General features: G+C 43.2%; 1 protein-coding gene across 3 annotated transcripts in view; it reads left to right on the top strand.

The window, feature by feature from the left end:
• The window catches only part of tmem259 (transmembrane protein 259), a 38,717-nt gene extending 29,697 nt beyond the window's left edge, over positions 1–9,020 (top strand). For all 3 annotated transcript variants that reach the window (XM_079505121.1, XM_079505120.1, XM_079505122.1), the window contains 6 exons: positions 561–618; positions 734–817; positions 2,234–2,366; positions 2,475–2,574; positions 4,692–4,745; positions 5,202–9,020. In XM_079505121.1, coding sequence (XP_079361247.1) covers positions 561–618; positions 734–817; positions 2,234–2,366; positions 2,475–2,574; positions 4,692–4,745; positions 5,202–5,861 — 1,089 coding nt within the window. In that variant the 3' untranslated portion in view covers positions 5,862–9,020. The remainder of the gene's footprint in view (positions 1–560; positions 619–733; positions 818–2,233; positions 2,367–2,474; positions 2,575–4,691; positions 4,746–5,201) is intronic.
• The last annotated feature ends 3,480 nt before the right edge of the window (positions 9,021–12,500 follow it).

Raw genomic sequence — 12,500 nt, 5'->3', positions numbered from 1 at the left:
GACGATGACCTTTTGACCCCGTGGTGATATCAGTGTGTTGACATGATGATGACCTTTTGACCCCGTGATGATATCAGTGTGTTGACATGACGATAACCTTTTGACCCCGTGATGATATCAGTGTTGACATGACGATGACCTTTTGACCCCGTGAAGATATCAGTGTGTTGACATGACGATGACCTTTTGACCCCGTGGTGATATCAGTGTGTTGACATGACGATGACCTTTTGACCCCGTGGTGATATCAGTGTGTTGACATGATGATGACCTTTTGACCCCGTGATGATATCAGTGTGTTGACATGACGATAACCTTTTGACCCTGTGATGATGATATCAGTGTGTTGACATGACGATGACCTTTTGACCCCGTGATGATATCAGTGTGTTAACATGACGATGACCGTTTGACCCCGTCATGATGATGTCAGTGTGTTGACATGACGCTGACCTTTTGACCCTGTGATGATGATGTCAGTGTGTTGACATGACGATGACCTTTTGACCCTATGATGATGTCAGTGTGTTGACATGACGATGACCTTTTGACCCCTGCAGACTCTGTCAGTGTCCATGCTGCTGAGATACTCCCACCATCAGATCTTTGTCTTCATAGGTAAGATGCGTGCATGTGTGTGCTGAACATGACCTTTGTGGGGTTTTTTTTTCTTTCAGTTGACCTGCTCCAGATGTTGGAGATGACCTTTGAACTTTGACCTTTTGTGTTTCAGTTGACCTGCTCCAGATGTTGGAGATGAACATGACCATCGCCTTCCCTGCTGCTCCTCTTCTCACTGTCATCCTGGCCCTCGTTGGTACGCACGCACGTACACACATGCACGCACACGCATCACACACGCACACACATCTCTCACAGTCTCCGGCGTCGTTCACCGGCGGCCATCTTGCTACAGTGAACTTCTATGGTAGCTGGTGATCAGCTCAAACTAAAAATACTCTTAACTCGCTGACATCTTGGCGGATTTACAAACGGGTTGGTTTATTACAAACGTTATCAACGTGGCTAAGTATGCCGATGTCTCTGACGTTTATGACAAACCAAACCGTTTGGTTGAAAATTCAGCAAATTGAGAAAAAAAAAAAAGATGGCCGCCACGTAGCGACGTCGCTCTCCATTGGCCAGCAGCGCGGACGAGTCATCTAGCCGTTCTATATGTCTATGTACACAGATGTGTGTGTTCCATCTAGCGTACAAACTAAAAAACACACAACAGCCGTCCAAATGCGGCTTTGGGCGTAATAATGCTATGCCAATGATATGTTAATTTGGGATTGAAGCCATCATGTCAGAGTTCTTTAACGACACCACCACAGCCTTCTACATCATCCTCATTAATTATGCTAATGATATGTTAATTCACCCTTTGTCAAGTCCCGCCCGTGGTTGTGCCCCTCCGGCCTCTTCGCACCCATTGGTTGCAGTTTCGTGGTTGGACAAAAATCATCTCTCTCCATCCACTACCATTGAAATAACATGTTTTTTCAGTTGCTTCATATTGATATTCTGTGCATTCAATTCTTATTTTAATCTTGGTGTCAGTAAAAAGGAACATCACAGGTGCAGCACGGTGACTGGGCATATCATGTTTGTTTTTAGTTTTTTCCAAAAATGATGTTTTAGCAAATTCATCATAAACAAGGCGGAACAAGGCAGAAAGAGCCTGCTGATTAGTCAGTCAGGGACCAATCAGAAGGCTGACAAAGGGTGAATTAGGGATTGAAGCCAACATGTCAAGAGTTCTTTAACGACACCACCACAGCCTTCTACATCATCCTCATTAATTATGCTAATGCTATGCTAATGATATGTTAATTAGGGATGGAAGCCATCATGTCAGTTCTTTAACGACACCACCACAGCCTTCTACATCATCCTCATTAATTATGCTAATGATATGCTAATGATATGTTAATTAGGGATGGAAGCCATCATGTCAGTTTTTTAACGACACCACCACAGCCTTCTACATCATCCTCATTAATTATGCTAATGCTATGCTAATGATATGTTAGTTAGGGATGGAAGCCATCATGTCAGAGTTCTTTAGCGACACCACCACAGCCTTCTACATCATCCTCATTAATTATGCTAATGCTATGCTAATGATATGTTAATTAGGGATGGAAGCCATCATGTCAGAGTTCTTTAGCGACACCACCACAGCCTTCTACATCATCCTCATTAATTATGCTAATGCTATGTTAATTAGGGATGGAGGCCATCATGTCAGAGTTCTTTAACGACACCACCACAGCCTTCTACATCATCCTCATCGTCTGGTTGGCTGATCAGTATGATGCAATCTGCTGTCACACCAACACCAGCAAACGCCATTGGCTGAGGTGAGGACCTCATTATCATATTTATGAACAATAATAATAATAATACTAATAATAATGTGTAATAAGAATGATGAACAATGATAACATAAAGATGTTGTGTTTTTTCAGGTTTTTCTACCTGTATCATTTTGCCTTCTACGCATATCACTACCGCTTCAATGGACAGTACAGCAGTCTGGCGCTGGTCACCTCCTGGCTATTTATTCAGGTACGCGCGCGCACACACACGCGCGACATGCACGCACGCACACACGTACGAGCGCGCGTGCACACGCGTCACACGCACGCACACACACGTGACGTGTGGAAATAATTTAGACTTGTTGGAAATAATTTAACACGCACGCACGCACACACACAAATTCATCTGATGTATGTCGACATAAATACACATCTTGAGCCCCTCACTTCACAGGAGTGTGATTATATGTGTTATATAAGGAGGGACATTGTACAGTAAGTGTGTCTTCCCTCTCATCTAATGATTATCACATTCATATATAGTATCGTATCCCGGCTCCAGCCGCTGCATCGCTAGCCCCACGGCTGTTAAAAAAAAGCTGCTTCACAGTGATGTGAATATGTTTTCAATGTAATGAGTCCCGGGATGCAGGGATGGTCTTTTAGATGAGTCCCAGGGACATTTTATGAGTCCCACTTCAACCACGTTAGGAGTCAAATTTTTGCCATTTTTACAAATTGCAACATTTAACTCCCATTTCATTTTGGTTTTAGTCATGTTGAAAACAGAAGAAGAAATTATTATTATAACTAAAGCTAGCAAAATAAACTAGAATAAAAAACAGTACAGTAGTGCATCCCTTGGATGCAGAGGTCGTTGTTTTATTGCGTCCCTTAACTATAAACTGCGTTTTGGGATGCAAAATGCACCCTATTTTAATCTCTGGTTTCAGGCTATTCAGGTCTGCTGACTCTATGACAGCCTCGGTTGGAAATCTGTCTGTCGCCGCTGACTGCGCTAACTTGGGACTGTATCGATCTGACTATTAAAGGGACACTAAACCCTTTTTGCAAATATATAATATATATCCCATTTTGGTGTTTAAGCATTATGTTATACTTTAGCTATTGAAAAATAGCAGATCTACAAGCTCGTAGCGCGGCACCGCGCTACGAGCTTGTAGGTCTGCTATTTTTGAAAATGCGGCACAAATCTTTGAATGTATATTCTTTCAGAGCGAACGTTTTTAACTCAAATCTTTGCTTCTGATGGGTTCCTGGAATAACATATTTTCAGATGGGGGGTCGGCGGCCGATTACATATATTTTTTGGGGGTCCTTGACATGAAATATTGAGCACCGCTGATACAGAAACATTGGAATTTCAGAAAACTGTGTGAAATATGTGTTTTTAGATATTGTCGTTTTTAGCAGTGTCCATGATGTCACAGACACTGGTCTCACTTCCTTCCTGGACTACATGTTGTCTCAGTAGGACAGCCCTCCCCCTAGGGAGGAGCAGTGCACCAAAGCATGTTGGGAATTGTAGTCCAGGAAGGAAGTGAGACCAGTGTCTGTGACATACATCATAGACACTGCTACATTCTAAAATGTCTAAAACCCCATATTACACACATAAAGACCCCAGGAAAATGTTCTAAATCTTCTAAACGCCATTAACATATCTTCTTTTTTTTGCAAAAAAGCACGCTAAGTAGCGCTCGTTGGCCGTGTTTGTTTGGTTAGCAACCGGGTTAGCCACAACTTTGACAACAACAGTTGTAGCTTTGCTACTATTTGAATTGGTTGGTGTGAACCAATCGCCGAAGACTGCCGCTTTGGCAATGCCCATCCGTGGGAAGGATGGGCGAAAACTAAATGGAAACTAAATGAACACTAAGCTACGATGACTAAAACTAAGACTAAATATATTGACAATTTCGTCAACAAATAAAAACTAGACTAAAAGGATTGGACTAGTGGACAAGAGATCCAGTTTAAGTCATTTTACACTTGGTTGCATGCTGAAAATAGCCGATCTACAAGCTCACAACGCGTCGCGCTGCGACGCGTTGTGAGCTTGTAGATCGGCTATTTTCAGCAAGTGCAAAACAGTCATTACGACGGCATCAAGGCCCTCCAAAATCCATTTTAGTCGACTAAATCAACCGTAGATTTAGTCGACTAAAATCTTATTCTATTTAGCCGACTAAAACTAGACTAAACACTAAAACATTCCAGGCGACTAAAATGGGACTAAAACTAAATGAAAACTATTCAACAGACTAAAATCAAAATGTGCTGTCAAAAACAACACCGTTTACAGACTAGTGTCCAGGCTAATGACATTGTGTTGTGTTTCAGCATTCTATGATCTATTTCTTCCACCACTATGAGCTGCCAGCCATCCTGCAACAGGTAACGTAATGAGAACAAACAAAGTCCCTTCGGGCTTGGCCCCTTAAAGCAGGGCGGGAACCCCTTTTGGTGTTTTTAAGCATTGTGTTCTACTCCAGCTATTGAAAAATAGCAGACCTACAAGCTTGTAGCGCGGCACCGAGTGCCGCGCTACAAGCTTGTAGATCTGCTATTTTTTTGAAAAGTCGTGAAAATGTGTCGCAAATCTTTGAATAGATATTCCTTCAGAGTGAACGTTTTAACTCAAATCGTTGCTTCTGGGGGGGGGTCCCTGGAACTACATATTTTCAGATGGGGTTCGGCGGCCAATTACATATATTTGTGGGTGTCCTTGACATGAAACACTTTGAGAACCTCTGATATAGAAACATGAGGTTTTTCAAAAAACTGTCATGATTTACAAGACGTTTTGTGTCGGGTCTAAATGGGTTAATCATGTTCCATTGTAACCAACAGATCCGTATTCAGGAGATGTTGCTTCAGAACCAACAGCAGAACCACACCCACCACCACCACGGGGCTCCGCCCCCTCCTCCTCCCACCCTGCACGACGACAGCCTCAACAACAACAACAACGCGGCCACGCCCCCGGACACCCCCCCCACCGCCCAGGACCAATCGGACGCGCCGGAGGAGGAGGGGGCGGGGGGGGAACCCCAGGCTTCGGCCGCCGCCGCCGCCTCTGAATCGGCCAATGGCGTGGGAGGAGGAGGAGGGGTAGGGGGTGGAGCCAGTGAACTGGACTGGATGGCTCAGACCGCCGCCTTCATCAGCGAGGCCCTATCGGCGTCCTCGTCCTTAGCCCCTCCCACCGCTGAGGGAGGTCAGGGGTCACCGCGGCGGGGTCACGCCGGCGTCGCGGGGGGCGTGGCCTCTGAAGCGGCCAATGGCGTGGCTTCCTCCGAGAACGCTAGCAGCGTGGCGGAGGTGGCGCCGATGGGGGGCGCCGGAGCTCCTCCCCCTAGTGCTGAAGGGGTGGGCCTTCCGCTAGTAAGCCCCTCCCCTCCTCTGCCTCCACCTCCAATCACAGACTGCCGCGGGTCGGACTGGGACCGCCCTCAGACGACGGACGTCGACATTAACCCCGTCTCCCCCGAGCCCGCCCACTCCTCCTGAGTGACAGTTATAAGCCACGCCCCCCTCCTCGTGAGTTACAGCTATAAGCCACGCCCCCTCCTCCTGAGTGACAGTCATGAACCACGCCCCCTCATGAGTGACAGTCATGAACCACGCCCCCTCATGAGTGACAGTTATAAGCCACGCCCCCCTCCCAAACACACACGGCGCTCCACTCCAACATGTTCAACAGATTCTCCTTCTAAAAATATACAGAGGTGTTCATTGTTAATAAAATACGCAAGAACATGATCAGATAAAGATAAACTAAATATTAATATATGAAACTGATTGATTTAAAAACCCATTCTGGACGGGAACCCCTTTTGGTGTTTTAAAGCATTATGTTATGCTTTAGCTGTTGAAAAATAGCAGATCTACAAGCTTGTGGGTCTGCTATTTTTGAAAAAAAATCGTAAAAAAATGCGGCACACATCTTTGAATATATATTCTTTCAGAGCGAACGTTTTTTTTTTTTTTTTTTTTGACGTCGGGCCTAAATGGGTTTAAGTCATTTATGTATAATGTTGCAGTACTTGGTTTCCCAAACAGTGGTTCGGGACCCATGTGTGTGTCGCGGGACACATTGATATGGGTCCCTTTATTTATTTATTTTTTGTTTTCCTGCATCTGGTTTTTAATTATTCTTCTTCTTATTATTATTATTATTGTTATTATTATTTCAAAACATTTTCAAAAAAAACATTCCTACAAAAAACAATTAATGAAAATTCAAGAAACTCATGAAATAAATACTCAGGCGAAATTCGATCCGATATTTAAAGCTGCTATAAGCAATAATGTGTCAAAAAGGAAGTAGACAGGCAAATCGACCAATGACAAAGCTTCTAGGAAAATCTTTGAATGCAGATTGCGGCCCCTAGATGTGTCACAGAGACAAAAATAAATAAATTGGGAGTGTTCTACCAATTGCTGGCTGTCTTGACTACAAAAAAAAGTCATAATTTATTTTTGTACATATTATTGCTTATAGCAGCTCTAAGAAGTAGTGAAAATGGGCAATCTGCAAGCTTGTAGATCGCCTATTTTCACTAGTTTGACGTCACAGGAGAACGTCTATAATCACGTGCTAAAACGTTCTGTGAACCGCTGTGTGTCACAATATGATTGAAAAAAAAAAGAAAAGTGTCCGTTTTCATGGGAGTTTGCAGCGCTCGGCACGGCGACCGGCTCGCGTTAGCTTGGCGCGCGGCGCCGTCTCTCGTGGCTCAAGTCACCTTCAGACGGTGAAACTATGTGTTTCACACACACACACACACACACACACACACACACACACACACACACACCTTGGACTGTCCCGCCCCGCCGCTCTGCTTTTCACCACTTTTGTGTATTTGGAAATGTGTCTTCAAACATGACTGAGTGTATATGTGAAATATTATAAATGCATAGAGGGTTTATGCGCATGCATAAAAGTGAGTGGTCAAATAATCTAGTGGCAAAGTGGGACTTTAACGTCGTTTTCGCGCAGTGGTTCCCAAAAGTGGGGTCTCTGGGGGGGACCCCCAGGGGTCCTTGAGGGGTCCCATGCTAAATTATAGTTAATTTGGTTCCATTTGTACACACTCTGAGTGAAATTAACATTGATTTTACAATATAAATCGGGGGTCCCACTCCCAGAGATAGAAATGCCATTAAATGGGGGGGTCCGTAGCCTAGTGCATGTCAAACTGGAGGGTCCAATTGAAATTAAACGGGTTGAGAATCACTTTTTCAAACGGGGGTCTCAAACGGGCTAATTAGTGACAATTTGGGGGGTCCTTGACGTGGACAAAGTTTGGGAACCACTGGTTTAGCGCAATCGGTTGGCTGTCGAGGCCAGAAAGTATAGTTTTCAGCCACTCGGTATAGGCCGCAGAGTTGACTCCCATTGTAACAATGGAATGCGGAAGTGCTCGTTCTATCTCAATGGGTTAGTTCCAGCCATAGGAGCAATGTTTGGAACTATAGCCCATAGGCTATTAGGCACCCCGCTTTGCGGCGAGATCAAAGCGTGTCCCTATACTCTCCTACTCTACACTCTGGGTAGGCGTTCCCGCATAACTTCCTGGTATGATGATGATGTCACGCGCATACCCTCTATGTATCTATTAGGAGTAGCTGAGAGACAGTGTGAGTTTATTACTATAGACAGACAGACAACGAAACAAAGACAAAGTAATTCCAGTGTAAACCAGTGGTTCCCAAAGTGGGGTCCGGGGACCCCCTGGTGGTCCTTGAGGGAGTTCCAGGGGGGTCCCCAGCTAAATGATAGTTTGGAACCAAATGGACCCTTATGGGTCTGTAACTTAAATTATCATTGGTTTTACAATATAAATTGGCGGTCCCAGAGATAGAAATGCCATTAAATAGGGCACCGTAGCCCTAATGCATGTCAAACTGCGGGGGGGGGGGGGGGCCTTGAAAAAGAAATCACTGCTGGAGCCGTACAAATCTTCTCTTATGGGGGTCCCTGGATGGCATACCTATTTTCAAAACGGGGGTCCGCAGGCTAACGAGTATAATCTTGACATGAAAAAAGGTTCGGGAACCACCGGTGTATAAACTAACTTAACTCGCAGGTTTAATTAGAACCCTGGATGAACAGTGAGGAAAAATTCGAACCCTTTTGAGGTGTTTGTCCCTCTCATCAACTCTCAGCTTTTCTTCCTTATTATTATTATTATTATAATTATTTTTTTAGGGGGGGGGGGGGGGGGGGGGTGCTGCTGCTGGTGGTCGACCGTTGCCATTGTTTTATTTGATTCTTTTCTGTGTCGATTGGTTTCAGTGAACGGACCAGGAAATGTTGCGCCATAATAATTTCACGTTATTAAAAATGAATCAATTCCCCCCCAACGATCGCTCCATAATTGATCTGATCCTCGTGAATCATATCCATTTAGGCCCCCGTCAGCATCAACCTTTAATTGTAGTGCAAAAATAATTGCGAATTAATGATTGAATTTATTTTTTTGTTTTGTTGTTTTTTTGTGTCACTGAACGTTGAATCGTACCATTTTAATTTCCGTTTGCCTTTTAGGATCTGTAAACATGAATTGCACACGGCAAGATAATTTATGACAAATAAGTGGGAAAAAAAATACAAAGAAATGACCTGAACTTTGACCTCAATAAATGTAACATTTTTGAAAATGTATGAAAATTCTTCAACAACAGATGAACGTAAAAACCTGTGTTTTTGCCAGCAAATTTTGGTTTTAGTCATAGTCTCTTCAATAGTTTTCATTTTCAGTCACATTTTAGTCACCTGGAATGTTACTCTAGTTTGAGTCGACTAAATATCATAAGATTTTAGTCGACTAAATCTACAGTTGATTTAGTCGACTGATCTACAAGCTCACAATGCGTTGCAGCGCAACGTGTTGTGAGATGGTACTATATATCGTCTATTTTCAGCATGCAACCAAGTGTAAAATGACTTATACTGGATCTCTTGTCTACTATATATAGTCCCTTCCTAACATTTTAGTCTAGTTTTTATTTGTTGACGAAATTGTCAGTATATTTAGTTTTAGTCATCATAGCTTAGTTTTTATTTAGTTTCTATTTAGTTTTCGTCAGTGGAAAAAGGTAGTCAACGAACATTTGTTGTCTTAAGGTGGCCTTACACTAGCCGATTTTTTTTTCAATCTGAAATCTGATAGCACCACACACTACAGGATAATCGGAGCGGGGCAGAGCAAATCTCAAACATTCTTGATGTGGATCGGGCCGATCGCGCTTTGAGCGGTCGGGCACCCCCCGAGCGTCAAAAATGCCTGATTATCGGCTAGTGTAAGGCCACCTTTAGTTTTAGTCGACGAGAACAACACTGGGCCGTGAGGGTACTGCAAGCCAGTCCCTAACCATGGCAAAACGGAAAAGAAAAATAATAATAATATAAAAACAATAATCACACGTGAAGTGAGGGGCGCTCATCATCATACATCACATTCTGTGCTCAGCCAATCAAATCGTTTCCGTGGTACAAACAAAGCTGTGCATGTGTTTGTTTGTGTTTGTAGCACGAAATGTGATGATTGGATCGGCTGATGTATGATGATAAGAGCGCCCCTCACTTCACATGAGTGTGATTTTTTTTTTATTAATTATTTCTTTGAGGGGCGCTAGCCCCTCCTATATACAGCTTTTGTCCCCACAAAATGTCCACAACACAAACATTAAATGCCATTGACAATGAAGGGAAAATGTATGTCATCTTGTCCCCACACAACAGGCGTTCTGATTGGCCAGTATGAGATGATGTACGATGAAAAGCACCCCTCACTTCACACAAGTGTGATTTTTTTAAATATATGTAAATAATGTGTTTTCATTGTGGTACAGATAAATAGGAACTTAAAGGAATATTCCTTCCTGTATAGCCTTGAATTCATGCAGATTGTTTTGGTTTTTGTCCCATATTCCTGAGACAATAATCTAATATTTGACCCATTGAAGTTAACAGGAGACCAATATTGAAGAAATAGTTCACCCAATTCGTTCTATCGATTACTCACCCCATGGAGACTTGAATTAATGGTTAAAACAAATATTTTATCTTAGAAATATAGTTCATCTTTTACTCAAGAGGAACAACGCCCGTCATACAGTAAGTTGATGTCACGTACGTGTGCTCCAGCCCATAATATGGAATGTATTTACGATTTTTGCTCTTTATTAACCTTACTTATTAAGAAGTGTTAAGTTCTCTCCTCCGTGTCATCAGTGCCCATACCCGGGTTGGCGAAAGGGTTGGCGAAAGGGCCTTTCTGTGTGGAGTTTGCATGTTCTCCCCGTGTCCCCTAGGGAATGGGTTCCCAAAGTGGGGTCCGGGGACCCCTAGGGGTACTTGAGAGAGTTCCAGGGGGTACCTAGCTCAATTAGAGATAGTTAGGAACCAAATGGACCCTTATGGGTCTGTAACTCAGAGTTAGATTAACAGTGGTTTTACAATATAAATTGGGGTACCAGAGATAGAAATGCCATTAAATCGGGGATCCGTAGACTAATGCGTGTGAAACTGGGAGTCCATGAAATTAATATGTTTCCGAATCACTGCTAGAGCCGTAAAAATCCTCCCTTATCGGGGTCACTGGCATATGTTTTCAAATTGGGGGTCCGTGGCCTAATAAATGTTGCTTTGGGGGTCCTCGACATGAAAACGTTTGGGAACCACTGCCCTAGGGTAGGTACCCTCACAAAAAACATGCAGTAATCCTGGTCTCTAAACTGCCTCCCCCTGGCCTGATGGAGGGGAAAGGAACTGGTTGGAATAACGTGTTCCTTCCACGTGCTACGTCCAACCAGGGAAACTCCCCCCTGTCAGGTGTAAAGGAGCGACTTGGACACTGCATGAAGGAAGCATGAGTTCAAGTCCGTTGCTCTCCCCAGGTTGGCGGAGGGTGTGTAGAGCCCAGGATCACATTAGATAATTGACACAGGGGTGAAAAATGGGTTACAAAAAATCGTGGGATAACAAATATTAGTGTTAAGTTAGGTTAAGTACCATTGTTTATTGCTGGACCACACATGGACAAATGACATCATCAACATGCGATGGACAGCTTGTGGTTACCCTATAGAGCACCGAAGTCCTGACGTCACTTTCAGTAGAGGGCACCAACACACAGGTGTATAGGTTTTTTATTTGTATTGAAATCTCCATAGGGCGATTTTATGTCGCTTCATATAAGAACTGTGTTTGAAAAATAAACCGATCACCCCGGCCTTTTCACTCATATGGATATGAAGCATCGACTGAAGGTGGAAATGTACAAATATACCCAAAGAGTAACAAAATAAGCGTTTCCGGGTAGGCTGCTTCTGCCCGCAGCTCGTCGCACAACAGAAACTGAACGTTTATTTTTATTTTTATTTTATTGATATATAATGTATCGTGGTTAGTACGAGTCGAGTCACCATCAAGCTGAGCTTACGTCAACGAGGAATCTCAGGAACGCAATATGTTGACAGCTGGGAGTGACGTATATGCTCAGCGACATTGCATTCATATGTAGTTTCAAGGCTTTTGCGGCCACATTAATTCCATTTTCTCTAGAAACTGGCTGTATCAAATATGAATGGACATCATTAACGATGCACAGCCACTCCCCTGACAGAAACGCCGGGGTGGTCAGTTTATTATTCAAACACAGTTCTTATATGAAGCGACATAAAATCGCCCTATGGAGATTTCAATACAAATAAAAAACCTATAAACCTGTGTGTTGGTGCCCTCTACTGAAAGTGACGTCAGACTTCGGTGCTCTATTGCCTATTGTTATGCCTAATAATAATAATAACTTTATTTGTATAGCACCTTTCATGACATGAAATGCAGCTCAAAGTGCTTTGCAGAGCAATGGAGAAAAAAATAAAGAAAAGAAAAGCAAGGCATAAAACATTAAAATAATAGCAGTAATGCAATACAGTGAGGACATGAATGACAAGGAATTTAAAAGATCAATTAAAAGCAATGTTGTTGGACAAGGTGACGTGCTGTAGCAAATTCTCGAGTAATACAATAGAGGGTATGCGCGTGACATCATCGCCATACCTGGAAGTTATGTGGGAACGCCTACTGAGTGGCAAAAACCTACTTTCTGGCCCATACATCCAAACAGAAAAGTC

The sequence above is a fragment of the Electrona antarctica genome (genome assembly GCF_951216825.1).
Source record: "Electrona antarctica genome assembly, chromosome: 7".
NCBI classification, from domain to species: domain Eukaryota; kingdom Metazoa; phylum Chordata; class Actinopteri; order Myctophiformes; family Myctophidae; genus Electrona; species Electrona antarctica.
This window is presented reverse-complemented; position numbering and strand designations above follow the sequence as displayed.